The sequence below is a fragment of the Schistocerca piceifrons genome, chromosome 8 (genome assembly GCF_021461385.2).
Source record: "Schistocerca piceifrons isolate TAMUIC-IGC-003096 chromosome 8, iqSchPice1.1, whole genome shotgun sequence".
Classification (NCBI taxonomy): Eukaryota; Metazoa; Arthropoda; class Insecta; order Orthoptera; family Acrididae; genus Schistocerca; species Schistocerca piceifrons.
Window position 1 is genome coordinate 279,824,527 of NC_060145.1, and position 27,416 is coordinate 279,851,942.

At 41.7% G+C, this 27,416-nt stretch overlaps 1 protein-coding gene across 1 annotated transcript in view; it reads right to left on the reverse strand.

The window, feature by feature from the left end:
* LOC124711575 (cubilin-like) overlaps window positions 1-27,416 on the reverse strand; it is a gene marked incomplete in the record, with an annotated part of 644,865 nt that overhangs the window by 272,812 nt on the left and 344,637 nt on the right. Inside the window, 3 exon segments of the mRNA XM_047241722.1 lie at window positions 1,041-1,228; window positions 14,757-14,927; window positions 17,782-18,006. Of these exon segments, the coding sequence (XP_047097678.1) occupies window positions 1,041-1,228; window positions 14,757-14,927; window positions 17,782-18,006 (584 nt within the window).

The window sequence follows — 27,416 nt, forward strand, 5'->3', positions numbered from 1 at the left end:
ACACATACACCAACGGCCTTTCCTAAACTTATATATCACATCTACTCCATAGATCTTCAGGTCTTGTCTGCAAATAAATCTCCCAGACAGTAACCTTCTAGTGCTCTGACAAACGGAGCTCTTACTTCTAAAAACTTAGAATCACCCCACATCACAATGGCTTTGAATATTCTTTATACATTACTCTACCAATGGACATGACCTTCACAATCCAAGCCCTGAAGTGAGATCATGTCTTTCTGATATCCTCATCATACAATTATCCCTATTGCATTGGTCATACTTGGCCCCATGCACCCACCCACTAAAGATCACAAAAGCCCCATCACTAGTAAATTGTACAACATCTAAGTCGATGCCATACATGAAATCATGTATATTGTTTACCAAGTAACATGTGTTCACTGCACATCATTTTTATAGGAATGATGACTGTTAAACTGGGTGAGTGCCTGAATGGGCATAGACAAACTCTATGTCTCAGGCACCTGCTTGCCATATGCTGAATCTGACCCAAGGCATCTAAGTACCTGCTACATCACAAGAACTATTTGGATTTTCCCAGTCGATACTACTTTTCCCTAAAAATCAGGGGAGGATAACTTGGTTTCAAATTTGTTCATGCAATCCATAATTTTCTTGTCGCTAATTTCTGTTAACACAAAATACCCCACTCCTTTTTATTATATTTTACATTTATTCACATACTTGATTACTCTCCTTACTTCTTTTTACTATCTTCATCTCTCCTTCTCCCTTTCTATTTGCCCCACCGCCAGTTTTGTTTTCCTGTTAATTCTTAATCGTATTATTAATTTCACTATTCATTTCTATTTCTCTATCCATATTTACTCCTCATTTTGTCCTTCTTTCTTCTCTGGACTGCGGACAGCAAAATGCTCTTTGATATCCTACTTTCTCTGACACGACCCCCTTCATATTTGTTTTCCCTCGCCCACTCAACAGGTAGTGCACAATAAGCCTGTAAAAAGTTTTACTATTTTTTAATACAAGCATGCAAGCAGAGTCCAATAACTCACTGATATAAAGCTGGCAGGTCTGTTGTACATTAGGCTATTGTCTAGGTCCATGTCAAGCACATCAAGGGAAACACGGCGGCCTTTGGGAACTGTAATTTCATACTGACATGACTGAAATCGATCCCTTGCATTTGGGTATCCAGGACTTGTTACTTCACCTTCTGGCCCTGTTAGCTCTTGGACACATCCTGCAGAAAGAACCAAATGCATGAGTATGTAGATTAGAAAATACACGACATAGCACAGCACATAAATATGATTACTTTATGAATTATTGTACGGAATTATAGGTTTTGTAATAAGTAATTCCCAGCAAAAATCAGTGTTTCACATGCAGCTGTTATTCTGTAATTTCACCTCTGGCAGTAGTTCAAATGAATTTTGACACATTTATTCAGCCCAGTACCCACTGACAAGAAAACAGGCCATCGTGCATCACAATATCAGCTCACAAAAAATTGATAATACTAAGTTTCATGAGTGGTTTAAAACAATGAGGTTATGTTACTAGCATACAACTTGTCATACAGGTTTAAAATTCAAATCTCTTTGTTTACTGACAGGAGTAGCACAGTTACAATGAATGATGCAAAATGTTCTGAAAGAAGGCATTTTCCTGCATTCACAGGGTGTATACGTGGACAAGGAAAAAAAATTCCCGGTTAAAAATACACTTTCTCCCGGGTGAAAATACACTTTTTCCATGTTAAGTGACAGTATACTCGGCACTGTAAAACTCATCAATCCTTTGAATGTTTATGGTTTTATATTCCGACGTAGAATTTCCCGGCACCTTAGAGAACTAAACTCAGGGGGGGAAAAACACGTTTTGAAAGACCTTTGATGTGCAGCAACATGTATGCTGCATATTTTCGTATTACAAAGGTATAAATTTGAATTCCACCAAACACTGCATGTCACTTTCCAAAGCATTGAAATCGAGATTGCAATGTGCTTTTGTAGGCCAATCATAGCTCATGTCACGTGATCTCGCCAGCTGATGACAGCATAGTACACGTGATGTAGTCAGCCAATAGCAAGATCACTCTTAAGTAGTGCGAACACACAAGTAAGGAAAGATAATGGTTTAAATTAATGTACATAGCATTCACATACAATATTGGTCTCGAAGCTTAATAAGCTGGAAGAGAACCTAAATCCCCACATATACTGTTGATCTTTTTGCGCGTGTTACACTTTAGGATACATAACACAAATGTGCCAGTAAAATTTTTAATAACGACGTAAATGTCTGGTCTTCTGGGCTCGAAATTCTTCTAACTGGTCGTCCTCAAAGAATTGATTTTTAAATGAGAGTCAAACACTTTGTGATTTAAGAAATTCGTCGTACATTCTCTCACATAGTTCATCTTGCGTAAGAGGAAATCTGCTTTGAATGTAACGCTTTTCAAACCACCATTCGCAATATTTACCTGTGACCTGTTAGAAATAGTTTCGTTTCAGCAGTTGCAACAGAGCGCCAGATAACACACGTCACCGCACTTGCACAGCTACGATGACTAAGGAAGCCCCTATGTTAGTACGTGTAAAACTTTAAAAGATCTTACATTATGTCATAAAAGAAACAAGACAAAAGAGGATACTTCAAGAGCGTCGGAATTTCATGAACCATACCAAAATTCATAATTCGGCTTAAAATGCACATTCGTATGTAAATTTTCTTGTAGTACCAGTACTGTATTATCTCATGTTTGGTTCTTTATTATGGCATAATGCCATACGTGCACTTGAATTGCAGCGAACAGCTGAAACTAGCCAATAGTGTGAAATTAAACACTTTGTTTCAAATAAATTGACTGCCTCAGCAGAAAAGCTTAATGAAAGCCTAATCTCTTTAGCAAACCAGCGAAAATAACTTCATTGTTCTATAAGGCGATTAATGCTTGACTGTCAGAAAGGTGGAAATAAAATCTAAAACTAATAACATAGTTTAGCCTTCCATAATTATGTGAACATATTTAATTCATTTGATAGCTCCTGGCCACAAAAATCCATTTTGTTAACATTTAACATGAGAGCAATAAACAAAGAGGAAACAACAAAATCACTGAACGTTAACACAGGTCGCGTGGAGACGACCCACCTCCCCACCACAACTCAGACTGCTCTATGCATCAGCCCCAGATTTACTATATTTCCGAACCGGGGAAATATTAAGTAGTGGCGCCCAGCCACAATTCTGTAACCAGAAGCGGGAGCAGGTACTACTCATACGCGACTCAACTGCGCATGCGCAAGCGCAAGAGCCCGCCCGCAACTGCTCAAACCAATCTAATTTAAACAGTTGTCACGTCACGCTCATCGGAGGCAATTTGTTGTTATAAAGCATTGCATAGTCTTCCTAAAGCCTTTGACACACTTTGCTGTTGCCAGACTCTTGTATGAGCACTGTTTTGTTGTTATATACAGCACATTTCTTTGCAACGTAAGTTTTCTTTTCTTTTCGTTTCTTTTTTTTTTTCTCTTGTTCATGTTTTGTTGCTGCAGTGTTATTCTGCAGTAGTGGGGTACAGTAATATCCTGTGTTAGAATATTGGTTCTTACCAGTCAAAATCACAAAAATTTGACTGAAAACTAAAATAAAGAAAAATTCCGGGAATTCTAAACAATTCCCGGGTTTTTTCCAGTTTTCTTCCGGATGAAAAAATTCCCGGGTTTTTCCCGGATCTACTGGTTGTCCCACGTCGTTTACACCCTGATTTAGTATTATTCTATGTGAAACAAATGCTTTGTTTCAAAGGTGATCAGTTACTTTTGTCATCAAGCTACATCATGCAAAAATTATGTTATATGCTTCCACTTATCAATGCATCATGAACGACATGGCAGTGCCAAGTAGGTCAAAATGTAACATCATTCCATATTCCCTCTCAAATGTCGTAATATTCAAATTTAATGAGCTCAGACACTACAGCAATGGACACAGGCTTCATTGCAACCAATTATGCTAAAAACATACACAGATGTGAGGCTCTATATCTAGAATGAAAAAAAGATAACCACCACTTCACCATACACAGCACGAGGGTGATGTTGGAGGAAAGGAAGTCAGGGGGAGAGTACCACAGTTAGGGAACCTTAACCACTTGTTGGTAAATTAAGGTATAGGGAAAAGAGCAAACATAGTCTAGATAAATAAACTATAGCTGAAAAGTGAATACGGCCATAGGAAAGAGGATATAAATTTGAGTGAAAATGCAATAATAATGTCCATCTCGATACTGAATCTACAGTTGTTCCAGACACAACTATGGACAAGAATTATTAATAATTTTACAGTTAATGTGTATTAGCATAACATTAAACATGTGACAGAGACTGCATATTTTAGAAGGTCTAAAAGCAATAGTACTATTTGCCCAGTGACCCCTATCTTTTCTATTTTATTCACGGCTAGGTAAAATATAACACGAGCTCTGTCAGGGACTGTCAAATTTAAGTTTGTTTCTGTGCCTCATCTAAATGTGTTGTGCAGACTTTGATCCACCATAGATTGACTTGCATGTTGTGTTCTGTTCCATTTTCTACGGGTTAATTTCCCAGCCAGTTACTGAGCCACTATCAGCTTGCATAGTTTACATTCATACCTACAGAGACAGTTCGGGGATGGACCTGACATTTTTGGAATGCTGAAAGGAGCAGTTGTGCCTCCAAGAGCAGCAATAAAAGCTGCAGCAGGAACAAATGCAAGAACTGCTCAACAGAATGTAGAATCGCCCCGTACTCACATCACACCGATAGCAGGCTAGGTGCCGGCAGAGAATCTTTCTTCCGTCACCCCCTATGCTGTTCACCAATTTCAAAAAGGCTACAGAAAGATGGTAAAACGTCCTGCACCAGTTCTTGCTGCACTGCCAGGTAAGGCATGACATCAAACCAGCTGATAAAGTTGCCTTGTTATTGTCCAGCAGTGAGAGATTGTACAAAATCATACAGAATTTGAACCCCTTTACCAACCCTGAGAAACTTATCTTTGATGAAACTTGTCAGTTGCTCATGCAGTGTTGTGGTCATCAAATCCATGTGGTGGTGGCATGGTTACAGATTAACCACAAGCACCCTCAGTAGTCATAGATTGCTGACCTGCAAGGTCTCTTGCACAGGTGTCAGTTTGGGTGTTCCCAATGTGCTACCTTATATGCAGATTCACTAATTAGGGACATGAATGTCTGGTTAACACACGACCCAGAGGTTCAAAATATGGCACTAGCCCTCTCTGACTCTTCTTTTGCCAAAGTCGTTGGGATTTCTGACTCACATGAACTTCTGGAAGCAGCAAGCAAGGTACTCTCTCAACAATGGTAGCTGGTTCAATCAGAAGAGCATGGTAAAAATCACCAGGTGCCCAATGGGATGATCCAGATAGCCTTGCTTACCATTGAACCACCATGCGTTGGTGTCATTGATGATCCAACTGCTGTCATAATGGCTCTGTCTGTCTATGTGTACATTGGGCTCAGTATTTACGCATCAATTGAAGCATAGTAATCCGCTCACAAAAAAAAAAAGTTCTTTCCATCAATCTTCATCTGGACCTGCCTCTGCTCAATATGCATGCTAGTGGCCCTTCTCTGATTATCATCTGGCACATGTTAAACAGGACTGCCCACATGTAGAGGTTAGGTGTGGCTGCAAAAAAACCCATTTGGCAACTGTTTTGTGACTCAAGGCAAGTCACTGGACAGTTGTCAGAGACCCAGAGTTTCCCTGGACTCTGAGCTGCCTCCGATGCCCTGCAAGCATTGCCCCAGCATATTCTGCTGTAATTAACAGTGGATGAGTGATTGACTGACTTTCAGGTTGACACGGGAGTGATGGTCAGGTTAATTAACTTTGATAAGTACAGACTTTTGGGCTGCCATGTGTTGCAACAGCCACTATTCATTTGAGTAGGAAATTCTCCACCTCTGTGCATTATAAGAATGTGGAACAGTAAATTATGTTGGTATTGGAAAATTCATCACCGTTGGTACCAAATGTTTGAGCAATATGCCTTTTCTGTTTTGAGCTGCCAGACGGTTGATAAAGCACATTTAGTTTCTCAATCAGCCCCTTTAAAGATCTGGATTCCCTACTATGGTCATATGTGCAGCTGTTTGAGAATACCTTGGGATGTGCCAAAAATTTCAAGGTACTTATCTCCCAGCGATACCTAAATTTTGCCATCCACACCCCATTCCCTTCTTAATCCATGTCAAGACCAAGGCTGAGTTACAGCATTGATAGAAAAATTTGGAAATTTGTGGTAAGGTCTTATGGGACCACACTGCTGAGGTCATCAGTCTCTAAGCTTATGCACTACTTAATCTAACTTACACTAAGGACAACACACACACACACCCACGTCCGAGGGAAGACTTGAACCTCCAATGGGGGCACTGATAGAACGTTGGTGTTGTTTGTCATATTTTGCAGAGTAAGCCACCCATTTCATAGAGATTCAGGAAGCAGATTGTGCTCTGCACCTTTGCAGTGATTTTAAATGGACAGTCAACGCGAAAAGTGTTGTGGATTAATACCCAATTCTGTGGCTGGAAGAGTTATTGGAAATGCTATTTTTCACATGTCACCTTGCACGACACATTCCTGCTGTAGCTTTGGACGCAGCTTCTTGGAGTTTCTTGTTGTTCAAGATGCCCTTTGGGCTTCACCATTTTAATTGCTTGTGTTTTGGAATCTTGTTGGCATTGGAAATTTGTCAACAATATTTTGAGTAACTGACTGTGGGCATTTCCTGTTGTGTAAACTACATTGATGACATCTGGGTAATGCACTCTACATGAGAGAAGCATTTGTGAAATCTGCTGGCAGTTTTCCAACACTTAATGGAAAATGGCCCTCGTTATAAGCTTGAAAAATATAGTTTTTTCTCCCCAAAGGTGAGAATCTTGGGATATGTGCTTAGCAAAGATGGCCTTATCCCTAAGGATGAGCATGTCATAGAAATTGGCAACCTGCCACGCCCAAGAACCTGAAGTAGGTTCCAGTTCTTTTTGAGTAAGATCTCTTAGTGTGCAATGTTCATTCCCCAGGCGATGCATATCTGACAGCTTCGCCAAAAGGACATCAAGTTCATGTGGTCTGGGGACTCACTTCTGAGTCTCTGAAACAGTATCTGTGCTCTGCTCTCTGTTTGTCTTCCTTTATGCTGGGTAAACCATTAACCCTGGCCACCGATGTCTCCCAGTATGTATTGGTTCAGTTCTGTCCAATCAGAACCCAGGTGGCACTGAGCAGCCCATTGCTTATGCATTGAAGACACTTTCCAGGGCGCAACATAGGTGGAAAAGGAGGTGCTGGCTATCATTCACAGCATTAAAAGCTTTCATGTTTTCTTCTTCCTACTCACCACTGACCACAAGACCCTGGTTTCCTTCTTCTGCCCTCACTCTAAGCTACTGGACTGGACTGCTGACCAGTTACAGAGGTGGTCCTTTTTTCTCAGTAATTAAAGTTATGCCATTTGTTACTGGTCCAAAACCCAGTGTGCTAATGTGGATGTGTTAATGCAGTTGCTGGCCAGTCCCAATCCAAAGTTCGATTGACAGGAGGCTCTAGTTTCTGTTTTGCACAATACATGGCAGCAGATATTGCTGGAATTTGCTTTAACAGAACTGGATGTTGTGGCCACATGGCCGCCAACCTGCCTTTCTGGCAAAATGTTTCAGCTGTCCGAATGCATTTGTCCAGAATACTTCTTCAGCAGATCTGGTGAAGCATATGTTTTTTCCTGCTGCAGGGTTGGGTCAACATTATCCACAGGGTCTTAATGCTTGCCACTGTGGAGGAAAAATATTGAGTGATCATCCCTCCAGCATTGCATTCTTGCAAACTCCAGTTGCTGCAAGTGTTGCACAGGGGTATGTCACACTTGAAGGCTATGGTATGGTCTCATGTCTAGTAGCTGGCAATTGATCATGATATAGAATTCCTGTGCAGGCTGGGCGTGGCCTGTAGTCAGAATTAGGCTGCGCCGTTTTCCTCTTGCAGGGTGTATACGTGGACAAGGAAAAAAAATTCCCGGATTTTTCCCCGAATTCCCGCTTAAAAATACACTTTCTCCCGGGTGAAAACACGCTTTTTCTGTGTTAAGTGACAGTATATTTTCCCTTATCAATTCTTTAAATGGTTATGGTTTTATACACAGGCGTAGAATTTCTCGGCACTTTAAAAAACAAAAATCAGTGAAAAAGACACGTTTTTGAAATATCTTTGATGTGCAGCAACCTGTATGCTGCGTATTTTCGTATTACGAAAATATACATTGGAATTCCACCAAACACCACATGTTACTTTCCGAATCACTAAACTCGAGATTGCGATGCGCTTTTGTTAGCCAGTCATAGCTCATGTCAAGTGATCTCGCCAGCTGATGACAGCGGATATTCAGAGGATAGGACACGTGATGTAGTCAGCCAGCAGCAACATCACTGTTACGTAGCATGAACACACAAACAGGGAAAGTTAATAGTTTAAATTAATATACATAGTGTTGCTACAAGAAAAACAAAGCCTTCACATATAATACTGACCTCAAGCAGCAAGTGAAGCTAAGGTTTCGCATATAATGTTGATCTTTTTTACGCGTACTACGGTACACTTTAAGATGTATCACACAAAAGTGCCAGTAAAATTTTTAGTAATGAAATAAATGTCTGATCTTCAGGGCTCGAAATTCTTCTAAATGGCTCATCACCAACAAATTTATTTTTAAATTGCTCGTCATCAAAGAGTTGATTTTTAAATGAGAGTCAAATGCTCTGAGATACATGGTACATTCTTGCACATAGTTCAACTTATGTAAAAGGATATTTACTTTGAAAGTAAAGCTTTTCAAACCACTATTAACAATATTTTCCCGCGACCTGTTAGAAATAGGTTCGTTTCAGCAGATGCCAGAGAGTGCAGATCACAAGCAACATGCGCAGCTATCATGACATAGGAAGCCCATATGTATGTACGTGTAAAACATTGGAAGATCATACATTATGTCATAAAAGAAACAAGACATCAGAGGATACTCCAAGAGCATCGGAATTTCGTGAACCATATTAATGTGTGCAGATTTAACATGCATACTTAAAGCGGACCTCCGAGAAGATCAGTTTGGATTCCGTAGAAATGTTGGAACACGTGAAGCAATACTAACCTTACGACTTATCTTAGAAGAAAGATTAAGAAAAGGCAAACCTACGTTTCTAGCATTTGTAGACTTAGAGAAAGCTTTTGACAACGTTAACTGGAATACTCTCTTTCAAGTTCTGAAGGTGGCAGTGGTAAAATACAGGGAGCGAAAGGCTATTTACAATTTGTACAGAAACCAGATGGCAGTTATAAGAGTCGAGGGACATGAAAGGGAAGCAGTGGTTGGGAAAGGAGTGAGACAGGGTTTTAGTCTCTCCCCGATGTTATTCAATCTGTATATTGAGCAAGCAGTAAAGGAAACAAAAGAAAAATTCGGAGTAGGTATTAAAATTCATGGAGAAGAAGTAAAAACTTTGAGGTTCGCCGATGACATTGTAATTCTGTCAGAGACAGCAAAGGACTTGGAAGAGCAGTTGAACGGAATGGACAGTGTCTTGAAAGGAGGATATAAGATGAACATCAACAAAAGCAAAACGAGGATAATGGAATGTAGTCAAAGTAAATAGGGTGATGCTGAAGGGATTAGATTAGGAAATGAGACACTTAAAGTAGTAAAGGAGTTTTGCTATTTAGGGAGTAAAATAACTGATGATGGTCGAAGTAGAGAGGATATAAAATGTAGACTGGCAATGGCAAGGAAATCGTTTCTGAAGAAGAGAAATTTGTTAACATCGAGTATAGATTTAAGTGTCAGGAAGTCGTTTCTGAAAGTATTTGTATGGAGTGTAGCCATGTATGGAAGTGAAACATGGACAATAACCAGTTTGGACAAGAAGAGAATAGAAGATTTCGAAATGTGGTGCTACAGAAGAATGCTGAAGATAAGGTGGGTAGATCACGTAACTAATGAGGAGGTATTGAATAGGATTGGGGAGAAGAGAAGTTTGTGGCACAACTTGACTAGAAGAAGGGATCGGTTGGTAGGACATGTTTTGAGGCATCAAGGGATCACAAATTTAGCATTGGAGGGCAGCGTGGAGGGTAAAAATCGTAGAGGGAGACCAAGAGATGAATACACTAAGCAGATTCAGAAGGATGTAGGTTGCAGTAGGTACTGGGAGATGAAGAAGCTTGCACAGGATAGAGTAGCATGGAGAACTGCATCAAACCAGTCTCAGGACTGAAGACCCCAACAACAACAACAACTTAAAGTGCACATTCGTATGTCCAGATTGCCAATGAAGTAGACCTCGACTTGATACTAAGCTTTTCAGTGTGGTTTTCGGGATGTAAATTTTCTTGGAGCACCAGTACTGTATTATATCATGTTTGGTTCTCTATTATGGCATAATGCAATACGTGCTAGAAAATGGAAACGTGCACTTGAAATGCAGTGAACAGTTGAAACTAGCCAGTACTGTGGAATTCAACATTTTGTTTTAAATACATTGACTGCTTCTGCGGAAAAGGTTGATAAAAGTCAAATTTCTTTAGCAAACAGAAAAAAATAACTTCATTGTTCCCAAGGCGATTAATGCTTGACTGTCAGAAACGTAGAAATAAAATAAAATCTGAAACTAATGATGTATTTTAGCCTTCAGTAATTATGTGAATGTATTTTAATTCACTTGATAGCTACTGGCCACAGATATCTGTTTTGTTTTCATTTGATGTGAGAGTAAACATAGGGGAAACCAAAATCACTAAATGTAAACACAGGTCACGTGGAGACTACCCACTAGACTGCTCTGCACATCAGCCCCGGATCTACAATATTTGCGAACCGGGTCAGTACTAAAAAAAAATCAAATTTTCAAAAATATGTTCATCTTGTAATGCATATCTTTCTGAAAAGTCACTGTATTTCACTCTGTGAAATTGAAAAATGTATATTTTGGAATGGATGCCATCAAACTATATTTAGGACAGTGGAAATTGAAATGTCCTGTGGTGCCTCTCCTGCTCACAGTCAGCTGGTAAAAAAACACCTCGCAGTTAATAGCACATGGGATTATTTGTAATCGGGAGAACAAGAACTCCTCTGAAAATTTGCACTCTTTATTGCCTATTAGATAATAATTTGCTGTTTTGTGGACATAAAATTAAATATAGGATACATAAAACATATAAAGACAAGAGATAAGCAAGAAAGTATACATTTCTTCAATCCTTAGTTCCTAGCATTTTTTTCCCTGAATGTTGCTACAGCTTTAGATGGCGTACCTTCCTTTCTGCGAAAGAATCTATTACCTCATCAAAGTTTGTCAAACGTTTTGCTACAAGAAAAATCAAAATGTCTTTACCTAATACTGAAAAAGCTGTTAATACAAATACCCAGGCTGGTGTGGTTTCTCGATCTGATTATGTCTATTTTGTCACAGTCTGCTGGATAAAACAAAATAGGCCTTTCTAATATTGCAGCAGTTTTGTAACACACACCAAATAAATGAGACTCTTTCGGCACAAATGTTCATTTTTATAACATGACAGAATATAATTCACTTAGTACCAATATCAAATGCCTATTAGGCCTACTACAAGCAAAAAGCTTTATGTTAGGAAATAGTTTTACATTTCATTCATACGCATCAGCTTCTCAAGCAAGAGTTCGAAAAGTAATAAAACGAAATTTTAATATAAATTTAGAATCGTCTTATTCTTCCATAATTTGTGTGACGTCCCCGTTTCTTCTCCTTCCTCATTCTAAAATAATCTTGTCATCACCAATTCTGTAGCTATTCCTGCCATTGTCAAAATTTGTTTGCCGATTAACTTCGCTAAACCTGCCAGAATCACAGGTTTAGTTATCCCGCGATTATTTTCTGGTTAGGCATTATTACGTGTTTGTACAACACGTTTTCTGCATTACTTGCAGAATAGAACTTAAGCGGTTGCTAGGCGGGGACTGTATTACTGGTCCTTACTAGTGGAGCGACCTGGCCAAAAATTTTCTGTCAAAATTTCATTTTCTTGGATACACCGAGAAGATAATATGTAATCTTGCTCACCTGTTATTCCTGTTAGTCGTTTATTTCCATTCTGGTAGTCTGAATCTATGGACTTCACTAGTAATTATAAATACACTGATCATTCGCAAACCCAACCAACCAAATAATCAGACAGCGATTGGCATTCATCCGTTCGGCTTTACTCCGCTCAGCTTGTACAGCCCCATCCCCTTTTGTCTACGGAAAGTTCATTTCTAGTTGCAACGAGGATTCTCCTGACAGAGACATCATGTACACTATGAATGCATTCAAAAATCAACTAATGATTCATTCAGAAATAAACTTAAAATGGGTTCAAAATGTTCAAAAACCAAGGAAGCGTTTCAAAATCATATGAATAATTGGGAAAATTAAAAAAAAACTGTGTGTAATCGATAGACAAACGTCCGCTGGATGCTAGGCGCTTTGTAAAACAAGTTTTTTCATCAAGAATATGAATCTGGCACCCCCTTTCCCCGGTAGCATCTAGCAGCTTGCTCTGACTGCTTTCACAGGCAACAGTCACATTCCTGTAGCCAGAAGCAGGAGAATCTAGTACTCAAATGCGACTCAACTGCGCATGCGTATGAGCCCACTTATAACTGCTGAAACGAATCTAATGTAAACAGTTGTGACTTCACACTCATTGGAGGCAATTTGTTGTTATGAAACATTGCATAGTCTTCCTACAGCATTTGACACATTTTGCAGTTGGCAGACGCTTGCATGAGCACTGTGTGTCGGTGTTGTATATGGCGCATTTCCATTGCAATTTAAGTTATTTTCGTTTTTTTTTTTTCTTCTCTCGTTTATGTTTTATTGTTGAAGTATTATTCTGCAGTAGTGGGGTACAGTAATATCCTTTGTTAGAGTATCGGTTCTTACCAGTCAAAATTACAAAAATTTAACTGAAAACTAAAACAATGAAAAATTCCCAGAATTTTAAAAAAATCCCAGGTTTTTCCCGGTTTTCTCTCGGATGAAAAAATTCCCGGGTTTTTCCCGGATCTCCCAGGTCATATAGACCCTGCCTTGGCCAGTGCCAGAACAACGTTGGAATAGGTTGCATGTCAATTTTGTGGGCCTTTTTTGGGAAGTGTGTAGTTGGTGGTGATAGATGCAGTGTCAATTTTTGCTGTATACTACCCAACAGACAGTCACTGTTCCGAAGTTGTCAGTCATTTTTGCTACTGAGGTCTCTTCTCAGACTCTTGTCTCCAATAAGAATTGGCAATACATGCTGAGGGAGTTTGTGGATTCTTATGTAAGCACTGGTATCTATCATCTCACTACCATCGTGTTTCAGCCCAATTCTACTTTGGAGGAGAAAATCCAAATGGAAAAGTTCGTGTCGATCTCATCCTGTGATGACGTACTGTCTAGTTTTCTTGCCATGTACAAGGTAACATCAGTTAACAAGTGTAGTCTGGCACAGTGTGTAGATGGCTGCCAGCTGTGGGGATTTGTTACATACCAGGTCATACGCCCTGGACTGTTGCAGCTTGCCATGTTATCATTATGGCGCTGCCATTTGGGCACAATATTTCGTCTGGCAGCAAGGTTTAGTGGTAGATCATAAAGGTCATTATTTGTTTGTGGTGGATGCTGGTCAGGAGCAGATGACCTGCCATTCCAATCAGTCACGCCCAAGACCTTGCTGCTGCTGTCTCCAAGCCAGTCAGGAGACACGATCATTAGTGGCATTGGTCTGGTGGAAGGCTCCCTAATGTACCAGCATCCACACTTGCTCCTGACCCCTACATGCCTTCTACTGTTGCACACTTCATTCAAATATAAAAATTGGGAATAGTAAAAAATGCCTCCCAAAAATTGCAGAATTATATAGCACAATGAAATACTGAATAGAAACACTGAACTAGGTGGCTAGAAAATATTCAGTGCAAGCAGTGTTGTGGAGATGGCCAGCACAAATTTCTTTTTGATATATTAGATTTCACTGGAATAATACACGAATTCTTTACAGATCAGCTACTGGGAAAGACAACAGGCATAAGCAATTTTTGCAGCACCTCAGTGTAGAACTGAGACATGAACACATGAAAATAATAGTCGACAAGAATTTTCTGTAATCAGTAGTTGCTCAAACACTGAAGACAAACCAGTAAGTCAGAAACATAGATGGCAGAGCAGAATGCAAAAATGAAAAGAATAAGCTGACTGATGTTGCACCTACTTTTTTTATTTTTTTTTTTTTTTAAAAAGAGCAATGTATTGTTTGCATGCAGGGCTCAGGATTGCAGAGTACACAGTTTTAGTTTCTAATGTATTCTCATTCCAAAATGAATCCAAGCACAAAGAATAATGATAACCAGAAATGAAAATAAAACATGACTTCAGTTTGAATGTTCCTTGAATCGACAAACTATTTTTTCAATTAACAATGTCTTAAAATGGAAAAAATGGCAGCTTGCCACTGCAGTTAATATGACCATTGCTGCAGTTTTAGGTACATGAGAAGTCCCGTGATTCTCATGTTAAAATACAAATATTTGGCATAAAATGTATTTCATGCATATAATGAAATTAATTTACAATCAGAAGTATCTTAAATGCTTTTTAATTCAATGGTACTCAACCAAAAGGCTGCAACCCATGTACTTACGATTCCAAGTAGTGTTGAAAGTAAAACGGAATCCTTTGTAAGCATAATCACTGTAACCTCTCGCTCCAGAAGTCATGAAAGTGACACGGGCTCTTGAGTAAGTTGTTTGTAGATTAAGCAAATTGTCACTGACAATTTCCATAGGCCCACAGTATGTTGCCAGTGGCACAGCTAAAAATAAAAATATGTCAAATGAATGTCCTTTTTCACAGATAACAACTGCTTGTGATTAGAACAGCTACACTATTAAAATATAAGAGTTTCTTGCAAATATAACATTCTAGGGTTATATCAAACTGAATAGCATGTCAAGAAAAGTTCAGTTGGAATGTAAATCATTTAGCAGTAGACGAGACCACTCACTAAATATTGTGAGCACGGATTTGTTCACAGAGTGTCTCCTTTACTCCTAGATTGATTACTTTATGAATATCATGTCAGAGAATTTAAATAATGAAGACTGAACAAATTGTGTATTTATCCATAACTAGGAATGCAAATTCCCTTCACTTATGATGAGGTGCTCCTTCCTTTTAAAAAATGTTAATACTGTGCGCAGCTTCAAATGCTTAAGTTACTAGTTGCATTTCTCTCTCTCTTTCTTTTTAAAAGTAAACAATGTACATATCTTAAGCCATTTCCTTGCTTAGATAATTTTATGTAAGAAAATACATGGAGTAGATTTTTTATGGAGTGATCACGTGTGGTGATTAAACAAGTTCTTTCTTTCAGGAGTGCTAGTTCTGCAAGGTTCGCAGAAGAGCTTCTGTAAAGTCTGCATTCTGTAAAGTCTGCAAACTCTGGTCATTTCAATTTATACATGTCATTTCTCTTTAATTTTTAAATGTTCTTTAATTTTTTTCTCTCAACTTCATTTTGTAACTAATACACTAATACATTATGGTCAGAGACCACAATTGCTACTAGAAATGCACTGTAGCTTAAAATCTGGTTTCTAATATCCATCTTGCCATTATCTAAAATCTCTGAAACTTTCTAGTGGCCTCAGATCCCCTCCATGAATATAATCTTCATTTATGATTCTTAAACCAAGTGTTTGCAATGATTAAATTATGCTTTGTATAATATCTACCACACAGCTTCCACTTTTCCCCTTTCATTCTTTTCCCCCAGTCCATGCTCCACTATTTTTCCCTATGTTCTTTCTTCTTCTATTGAATTTCAGTCCCCAATCATAATTAAAGTTTTATCTCTCTTAACACATTGAATTATTTCTTTTACCTCATTGTGTATTTTCTTTAATTCTCTTCACCATCTAATGTAATTCTATACATAAAAAATCTACTCATCAAGCGGTGGTAAGTCTCCACTGACCCAGGGTCCTCAGTGATATTCCCGAACTCTATCCCTTTCACTAAAGCTCATCAGTCCTTTTCCTTTACACCTCTTTCTTCCCCATCATCCCTTATGCTAGAAGAAGGAGCCACTAGCTCTGGAAGCTAGTAAACTTTAATATCTTTTACAAGTATGTTCTTCTGCCACTGTTTGATGAGTACATTTTTTACCCATCCAGTCACATTATATTTACAAAAATTGATTATCTTCATCATCTGAGAAGTTAGTAGCCATATAATCTTGTACTACTGTGGTGAGTCATGGCTTCAGTGTCTTTCTTGGCTCAGATAATCTATGCACTAAGCTATTCACAGTAGTTTAGCCAGATTTCAATTTTCTTATTCATTAACTGACCAGCTCCTGTATTATCCTTATTTGATTTTGTGTTGATAAACCTATATTCTCTTGACCAACCAAAACTTGAGCTCTTGGATGACACTGTGAACAACAACCAACCACTACAGCAATGGACATATTGTTGGCAAAGAAGTGCCATGATTCGGCCACAAAGTCAAACCTTGAGAAACTTTATGAAACTGAAACAAAAAACACTTCACACTTTTTTAAACAGATTTTTGGAATTAAAAGTGTTATGCTTTCCTTTTTCTTTATTAGGAATGAAACTTTATTTTTTTACTTAATTTTGATTTGTTGTATCATTTTGACTCCTGCAAATAATATTTTCTATCTCCTATGATTATCCGACATTTCTTTAGTATTCTGCCCACCCGCTGGCCCCAAAAATGACAGGTAATCAATGTTCTAGTGTAATGTTACAACAACAGATTTATAGATTAGTAAACTATCCAGACTGTTTCCTTAAACTATTGAAAACGCTGCTGCCACTCCAAAGGAACTACACGTTAGTCTTCCTGACTCTGGATACCCATCCAATGTGGTTGCAAAAATAATATGGCTATCTATGTAATTGAGGTGTGCAAGCCATCTCATTACAGCAGTGTTCATGGTTTGTGTCTGGGTGGGGAAAGGTGGATTCATACTTGTTTGCCTTTAAACTGTTAAACCTGTTTTTTGCTTAGTCAGCTAGATTTACATATTATTAAATTGAAAATCCACCAATTTGTAGGTGTGTGTGTGCGTGTGTGTGTGGGCGCGCTCGCGCTTGTGTGTGTGTGTGTGTGTGTGTGTGTGTGTGTGTGCGGGTAAGTGGGAGGTTTCAACTGCTAGTTCAATATCTATACACAACTTGACCGATTTTGCTTATTGATGAACTCATCCAAATGAAGGTGGGGATCATTGCTAAACCATGCATGCATACACATACTAAAGCCCATCACACCTTGCGGCTAACTGTGCAGTTTGAACATCCTAACGCAAATTGTTCATAAGTTATTATGATTTTACTTCATGTAGTTCAATAATTGTTACTCTGTACATTCTATTGTTACTCAATACTGAAAATTCTTGGGTACGGATACACATGCCACACACAAAAAGACATCAGTCAAGCTGTAATGCGAAGAGTATGTAACATGCTCTCTCTCTCTCTCTCTCTCTCTCTCTCTCTCTCCCTGTGTGTGTGTGTCTGTGTGTGTGTGTGTGTGTGTGTGTGCGCGCGCGTGTAGACATGGGTGTTTCATTTAATTAATTTAGTAATGGATACTTTATTGCACAAGCAATATTAATAATGATATTTCAACTAGCTTACCAGTATCATTGAATGGAAGTATTTGTGAGACTGTGACATTGTCATTGCCCTCACAATAACCATAGCCAGGCAAATCCAGGTCCGTAAGTTGAAAATTCAGAATGTAATAGTAATCATACGGAGCACGAACATTCCATTCGCATTTGATATTTCTCTCATATTTCCCTGGATAACCAGGTGATTTTATCACACCTCTGTATGCTCTTAGTGTACCACCACACTTTCCTGCAACATAAAAAAATGTTTCTGTCATGGATTGTAACTTAATGAAATACATGTCATTTAACAAAACCTTCAGAGTCCTAAAACACAGAGATAAGTGAATTGTTCTTACTCTAATTCCATGACCAATAGTCAATAATCAGAGAAACACCACTCTTCTAAAATGTTATAGGAATCTAATATTCCAGTCATGGAATTCAAATATTGGTTAAAACTATTTCTTCAAAGTGTGTCTTGGTGACTTACAAGGTAAATCCCAGGCTATAAATTTGTGATTCAATTATGAGTAGATTTTATTATGAGTCAGTCCCAGGACCTTGACTCCCACTTATCACTTCTTTCACCACTGGCAATGATTTGTTAATGGAAGAACGTGAAGTGGTGCTGTGGTTTGGAATCTGTATTAAACTGTAGGTCTCCCTGTAACTATTTATGTAGATAAATTCAACAACAGGAAGACAAAGAGCATACCACCTGCAAATGGGTCATGCCTAGTAAAGCACTGTGGTGTTCAAACAAACCTTTTGGTTCAGGTGATCTGTACTTATTTAATTGAAAAGTCACACAGAGGAGAAAGAAATGGCTGTGTATCTTGAGAAGACCAATGAAATTATATAAGTCAGTCAGAATAAATAACTGGTGTGGGTATTCATCTTTTCCTAAAACAATAACAGTCACCTAAAGGAAAAGAAGGAGAAAATGACAGCTAAGATATATACTTTAGGGTAGACAGAGATTTAGAAGAAAACAGTTATCTTCTGCAGATTTGTTAAACATACGCTGTATTCAGAGTAATGATAACAAAACATAACAGCACTGATGAGTCCAAATGATTAAACATATATGAACAGCTAATTGGGACAGTACATGTTGCTCAATAATAACTACATCTTACAGAATGGATAAAATAATTTTATACGAAGACCAGTATCTAAATTTGTTAGATACATGTGTGGATGGATATGTGTGTGTGTGCGAGTGTGTACCTGTCATTTTTTCCCCCAAGGTAAGTCTTTCCGCTCCCGGGATTGGAATGACTCCTTACCCTCTCCCTTAAAACCTACATCCTTTCGTCTTTCCCTCTCCTTCCCCTCTTTCCTGATGAGGCAACAGTTTGTTGCGAAAGCTTGAATTTTGTGTGTGTGTTTGTGTGTCTATCGACCTGCCAGCGCTTTCGTTCGGTAAGTCACATCATCTTTGTATATATATATATATATATATATATATATATATATATATATATATATAGAGGGAAACATTCCACGCGGGAAAAATATATTTAAAAACAAAGATGATGTGACTTACCATACGAAAGCGCTGGCAGGTCGATAGAAACACAAACAGACACATACATACACACAAAATTCAAGCTTTCACAACAAACAGTTGCCTCATCTGGAAAGAGGGAAGGAGAGGGAAAGACAAAAGGAAGTGGGTTTTAAGGGAGAGGGTAAGGAGTCATTCCAATCCCGGGAGCGGAAAGACTTACCTTAGGGGGAAAAAAGGACGGGTATACACTCGCACACACACACATATCCATCCACACATATACAGACACAAGCAGACATATTTAAAGACAAAGAGTTTGGGCAGAGATGTCAGTCGAGGCGGAAGTGCAGAGGCAAAGATGATGTTGAATGACAGGTGAGGTATGAGTGGCGGCAACTTGAAATTAGCGGAGATTGAGGCCTGGTGGGTAACGGTAAGAGAGGATATATTGAAGAGCAAGTTCCCATCTCCGGAGTTCGGATAGGTTGGTGTTGGTGGGAAGTATCCAGATAACCCGGACGGTGTAACACTGTGCCAAGATGTGCTGGCCGTGCACCAAGGCATGTTTAGCCACAGGGTGATCCTCATTACCAACAAACACTGTCTGCCTGTGTCCATTCATGCGAATGGACAGTTTGTTGCTGGTCATTCCCACATAGAATGCATCACAGTGTAGGCAGGTCAGTTGGTAAATCACGTGGGTGCTTTCACACGTGGCTCTGCCTTTGATCGTGTACACCTTCCGGGTTACAGGACTGGAGTAGGTGGTGGTGGGAGGGTGCATGGGAAAGGTTTTACACCGGGGTCGGTTACAAGGATAGGAGCCAGAGGGTAGGGAAGGTGGTTTGGGGATTTCACAGGGATGAACTAACAGGTTACGAAGGTTAGGTGGACGGCGGAAAGACACTCTTGGTGGAGTGGGGAGGATTTCATGAAGGATGGATCTCATTTCAGGGCAGGATTTGAGGAAGTCGTATCCCTGCTGGAGAGCCACATTCAGAGTCTGGTCCAGTCCCGGAAAGTATCCTGTCACAAGTGGGGCACTTTTGTGGTTCTTCTGTGGGGGATTCTGGGTTTGAGGGGATGAGGAACTGGCTCTGGTTATTTGCTTCTGTACTAGGTCGGCAAGGTAGTTGCGGGATGCGAAAGCTGTTGTCAGGTTGTTGGTGTAATGGTTCAGGGATTCTGGACTGGAGCAGATTCGTTTGCCACGAAGACCTAGGCTGTAGGGAAGGGACCATTTGATGTGGAATGGGTGGCAGCTGTCATAATGGAGGTACTGTTGCTTGTTGGTGGGTTTGATGTGGATGGACGTGTGAAGCTGGCCATTGGACAGGTGGAGGTCAACGTAAAGGAAAGTGGCATGGGATTTGGAGTAGGACCAGGTGAATCTGATGGAACCAAAGGAGTTGAGGTTGGTGGCAGGTGATCGGCATGAAAGGAAATGCTCCATCGCAGTGAGGCCCTGGACGTGCGGAATATTTGTGTATAAGAAAGTGGCATCAATGGTTACAAAATTCCAATCAACACAATCTGGAACCACAACACCCTAATTCAGTAGTTAACCTTTCCTCCAAACCTCTCTCCCAATCCGAAACCTCTGTCCTATCCAAAGGCCTCACCTTCAGCCCCACTCCCAGATTCAACCAAACAGCCCTCGTCAAAGATTTACTGTCCTACACTCGTACTCTCTGCTGGAAATATCACTTAGCCACGAAGAAAAATGATCCTAATCCTACTCCTAATGATCCAACTCCCCAAGACACCATCCAAATTGAACCCTGCCTGGAACATTTCCGTCCTCCGTCGCAGCGGGACCCACCTCCTCTTCCTCAAAATCACCCTCTCCAAACCTTCCATGAATTTCTGACTTCCAGCCTTGCATCTCAATCCTTCTTAAAAAACCTTAATCCTACTCCCAACATCACCACCGCTGAAGCCCAGGCTATCCGTGATCTGAAGGCTGACCGATCCATCGTCATTCTTCCGGCGGACAAGAGTTCCACGACCGCGGTACTTGATCGTCGGGAGTATGTGGCTGAGGGACTGCGTCAGCTTTCAGACAACACCACATACAAAGTTTGCCAAGGTAACCTCATTCCTGATGTCCAGGCGGAGCTTCAAGGAATCCTCAGAACCTTAGGCCCCCTGCAAAACCTTTCACCTGACTCCATCAACCTCCTGACCCCACCGACACCCCGCACCCCTACCTTCTACCTTCTTCCTAAAATCCACAAACCCAATCATCCCGGCCGCCCCATTGTAGCTGGTTACTAAGCCCCCACAGAACGTATCTCTGCCTACGTAGATCAACACCTTCAACCCATTACATGCAGTCTCCCATCCTTCATCAAAGACACCAACCACTTTCTCGAACGCCTGGAATCCTTACCAAATGTGTTACCCCCGGAAACCATCCTTGTAACCATTGATGCCACTTCCTTGTACACAAATATTCCGCACGTCCAGGGCCTCGCTGCGATGGAGCATTTCCTTTCATGCCGATCACCTGCCACCCTACCTAAAACCTCTTTCCTCATCAACTTAGCCAGCTTCATCCTGACCCACAACTTCTTCACTTTTGAAGGCCAGACATACCAACAACGAAAGGGAACAGCCATGGGTACCAGGATGGCCCCCTCGTACGCCAACCTATTCATGGGTCGCTTAGAGGAAGCCTTCTTGGTTACCCAGGCCTGCCAACCCAAAGTTTGGTACAGATTTATTGATGACATCTTCATGATCTGGACTCACAGTGAAGAAGAACTCCAGAATTTCCTCTCCAACCTCAACTCCTTTGGTTCCATCAGATTCACCTGGTCCTACTCCAAATCCCATGCCACTTTCCTTGACGTTGACCTCCACCTGTCCAATGGCCAGCTTCACACGTCCATCCACATCAAACCCACCAACAAGCAACAGTACCTCCATTATGACAGCTGCCACCCATTCCACATCAAACAGTCCCTTCCCTACAGCCTAGGTCTTCGTGGCAAACGAATCTGCTCCAGTCCGGAATCCCTGAACCATTACACCAACAACCTGACAACAGCTTTCGCATCCCGCAACTACCCTGCCAACCTGGTACAGAAGCAAATAACCAGAGCCACTTCCTCAACCCCTCAAACCCAGAATCCCCCACAGAAGAACCACAAAAGTGCCCCACTTGTGACAGGATACTTTCCGGGACTGGACCAGACTCTGAATGTGGCTCTCCAGCAGGGATACGACTTCCTCAAATCCTGCCCTGAAATGAGATCCATCCTTCATGATATCCTCCCCACTCCACCAAGAGTGTCTTTCCGCCGTCCACCTAACCTTCGTAACCTGTTAGTTCATCCCTATGAAATCCCCAAACCAGCTTCCCTACCCTCTGGCTCCTATCCTTGTAACCGACCCCGGTGTAAAACCTTTCCCATGCACCCTCCCACCACCACCTACTCCAGTCCTGTAACCCGGAAGGTGTACACGATCAAAGGCAGAGCCACATGTGAAAGCACCCACGTGATTTACCAACTGACCTGCCTACACTGTGATGCATTCTATGTGGGAATGACCAGCAACAAACTGTCCATTCGCATGAATGGACACAGGCAGACAGTGTTTGTTGGTAATGAGGATCACCCTGTGGCTAAACATGCCTTGGTGCACGGCCAGCACATCTTGGCACAGTGTTACACCGTCCGGGTTATCTGGATACTTCCCACCAACACCAACCTATCCGAACTCCGGAGATGGGAACTTGCTCTTCAATATATCCTCTCTTCCCGTTACCCACCAGGCCTCAATCTCCGCTAATTTCAAGTTGCCGCCACTCATACCTCACCTGTCATTCAACATCATCTTTGCCTCTGCACTTCCGCCTCGACTGACATCTCTGCCCAAACTCTTTGTCTTTAAATATGTCTGCTTGTGTCTGTATATGTGTGGATGGATATGTGTGTGTGTGCGAGTGTATACCCGTCCTTTTTTCCCCCTAAGGTAAGTCATTCCGCTCCCGGGATTGGAATGACTCCTTACCCTCTCCCTTAAAACCCACTTCCTTTTGTCTTTCCCTCTCCTTCCCTCTTTCCTGATGAGGCAACAGTTTGTTGCGAAAGCCTGAATTTTGTGTGTATGTTTGTGTTTGTTTGTGTGTCTGTCGACCTGCCAGCACTTTCATTTGGTAAGTCACATCTTCTTTGTTTTTATATATATATATATATGTATATGTGTGGATGGATATGTGTGTGTGTGCGAGTGTATACCCGTCCTTTTTTCCCGCTAAGGTAAGTCTTTCCGCTCCCGGGATTGGAATGACTCCTTACCATCTCCCTTAAAACCCACATCCTTTCGTCTTTCCCTCTCCTTCCCTCTTTCCTGATGAGGCAACAGTTTGTTGCGAAAGCTTGAATTTTGTGTGTATGTTTGTGTTTGTTTGTGTGTCTGTCGACCTGCCAGCACTTTCATTTGGTAAGTCACATCATCTTTGTTTTTTATATATATATATATATATATATATATATACACACACAAAATTCAAGCTTTCGCAACAAACTGTTGCCTCATCAGGAAAGAGGGAAGGAGAGGGAAAGACGAAAGGATGTGGGTTTTAAGGGAGATGGTAAGGAGTCATTCCAATCCCGGGAGCGGAAAGACTTACCTTAGGGGGAAAAAAGGACGGGTATACACTCGCACACACACACATATCCATCCACACATATACATATATATATATATAAAAACAAAGAAGATGTGACTTACCAAATGAAAGTGCTGGCAGGTCGACAGACACACAAACAAACACAAACATACACACAAAATTCAAGCTTTCACAACAAACTGTTGCCTCATCAGGAAAGAGGGAAGGAGAGGGAAAGACGAAAGGAAGTGGGTTTTAAGGGAGAGGGTAAGGAGTCATTCCAATCCCGGGAGCGGAAAGACTTACCTTAGGGGGAAAAAAGGACGGGTATACACTCGCACACACACACATATCCATCCACACATATACAGACACAAGCAGACATATTTAAAGACAAAGAGTTTGGGCAGAGATGTCAGTTGAGGCAGAAGTGCAGAGGCAAAGATGTTGTTGAATGACAGGTGAGGTATGAGTGGCGGCAACTTGAAATTAGCGGAGATTGAGGCCTGGTGGATAACGGGAAGAGAGGATATATTGAAGAGCAAGTTCCCATCTCCGGAGTTCGGATAGGTTGGTGTTAGTGGGAAGTATCCAGATAACCCGGACGGTGTAACACTGTGCCAAGATGTGCTGGCCGTGCACCAAGGCATGTTTAGCCACAGGGTGATCCTCATTACCAACAAACACTGTCTGCCTGTGTCCATTCATGCGAATGGACAGTTTGTTGCTGGTCATTCCCACATAGAATGCGTCACAGTGTAGGCAGGTCAGTTGGTAGATCATGTGGGTGCTTTCACACGTGGCTCTGCCTTTGATCGTGTACACCTTCCGGGTTACAGGACTGGAGTAGGTGGTGGTGGGAGGGTGCATGGGACAGGTTTTACACCGGGGGCGGTTACAAGGGTAGGAGCCAGAGGGTAGGGAAGGTGGTTTGTGGATTTCATAGGGATGAACTAAGAGGTTACGAAGGTTAGGTGGACGGCGGAAAGACACTCTTGGTGGAGTGGGGAGGTTTTCATGAAGGATGGATCTCATTTCTGGGCAGGATTTTAGGAAGTCGTATCCCTGCTGGAGAGCCACATTCAGAATCTGATCCAGTCCCGGAAAGTATCCTGTCACAAGTGGGGCACTTTTGTGGTTCTTCTGTGGGAGGTTCTGGGTTTGAGAGGATGAGGAAGTTGCTCTGGTTATTTGCTTCTGTACCAGGTCGGGAGGGTAGTTGCGGGATGCGAAAGCTGTTGTCAGGTTGTTGGTGTAATGCTTCAGGGATTCCGGATTGGAGCAGATTCGTTTGCCACGAAGACCTAGGCTGTAGGGAAGGGACCGTTTGATGTGGAATGGGTGGCAGCTGTCGTAATGGAGGTACTGTTGCTTGTTGGTGGGTTTGATGTGGACGGACGTGTGAAGCTGGCCATTGGACAGATGGAGGTCAACATCAAGGAAAGTGGCATGGGATTTGGAGTAGGACCAGGTGAATCTGATGGAACCAAAGGAGTTGAGGTTGGAGAGGAAATTCTGGAGTTCTTCTTCACTGTGAGTCCAGATCATGAAGATGTCATCAATAAATCTGTACCAAACTTTGGGTTGGCAGGCCTGGGTAACCAAGAAGGCTTCCTCTAAGCGACCCATGAATAGGTTGGCGTACGAAGGGGCCATCCTGGTACCCATGGCTGTTCCCTTTAATTGCTGGTATGTCTGGCCTTCAAAAGTGAAGAAGTTGTGGGTCAGGATGAAGCTGGCTAAGGTAATGAGGAAAGAGGTTTTAGGTAGGGTGGCAGGTGATCGGCGTGAAAGGAAGTGCTCCATCGCAGCGAGGCCCTGGACGTGCGGGATATTTGTGTATAAGGAAGTGGCATCAATGGTTACAAGGATGGTTTCTGGGGGTAACGGATTGGGTAAGGATTCCAGGCGTTCGAGAAAGTGGTTGGTGTCTTTGATGAAGGATGGGAGACTGCACGTAATGGGTTGAAGGTGTTGATCTACGTAGGCAGAGATACGTTCTGTGGGGGCTTGGTAACCAGCTACAATGGGACGGCCAGGATGATTGGGTTTGTGAATTCACAAACCCAATCATCCTGGCCGTCCCATTGTAGCTGGTTACCAAGCCCCCACAGAACGTATCTCTGCCTACGTAGATCAACACCTTCAACCCATTACGTGCAGTCTCCCATCCTTCATCAAAGACACCAACCACTTTCTCGAACGCCTGGAATCCTTACCCAATCCGTTACCCCCAGAAACCATCCTTGTAACCATTGATGCCACTTCCTTATACACAAATATCCCGCACGTCCAGGGCCTCGCTGCGATGGAGCACTTCCTTTCACGCCGATCACCTGCCACCCTACCTAAAACCTCTTTCCTCATTACCTTAGCCAGCTTCATCCTGACCCACAACTTCTTCACTTTTGAAGGCCAGACATACCAGCAATTAAAGGGAACAGCCATGGGTACCAGGATGGCCCCTTCGTACGCCAACCTATTCATGGGTCGCTTAGAGGAAGCCTTCTTGGTTACCCAGGCCTGCCAACCCAAAGTTTGGTACAGATTTATTGATGACATCTTCATGATCTGGACTCACAGTGAAGAAGAACTCCAGAATTTCCTCTCCAACCTCAACTCCTTTGGTTCCATCAGATTCACCTGGTCCTACTCCAAATCCCATGCCACTTTCCTTGATGTTGACCTCCATCTGTCCAATGGCCAGCTTCACACGTCCGTCCACATCAAACCCACCAACAAGCAACAGTACCTCCATTACGACAGCTGCCACCCATTCCACATCAAACGGTCCCTTCCCTACAGCCTAGGTCTTCGTGGCAAACGAATCTGCTCCAGTCCGGAATCCCTGAAGCATTACACCAACAACCTGACAACAGCTTTCGCATCCCGCAACTACCCTCCCGACCTGGTACAGAAGCAAATAACCAGAGCAACTTCCTCATCCTCTCAAACCCAGAACCTCCCACAGAAGAACCACAAAAGTGCCCCACTTGTGACAGGATACTTTCCGGGACTGGATCAGATTCTGAATGTGGCTCTCCAGCAGGGATACGACTTCCTAAAATCCTGCCCAGAAATGAGATCCATCCTTCATGAAATCCTCCCCACTCCACCAAGAGTGTCTTTCCGCCGTCCACCTAACCTTCGTAACCTCTTAGTTCATCCCTATGAAATCCCCAAACCACCTTCCCTACCCTCTGGCTCCTACCCTTGTAACCGCCCCCGGTGTAAAACCTGTCCCATGCACCCTCCCACCACCACCTACTCCAGTCCTGTAACCCGGAAGGTGTACACGATCAAAGGCAGAGCCACGTGTGAAAGCACCCACGTGATCTACCAACTGACCTGCCTACACTGTGACGCATTCTATGTGGGAATGACCAGCAACAAACTGTCCATTCGCATGAATGGACACAGGCAGACAGTGTTTGTTGGTAATGAGGATCACCCTGTGGCTAAACATGCCTTGGTGCACGGCCAGCACATCTTGGCACAGTGTTACACCGTCCGGGTTATCTGG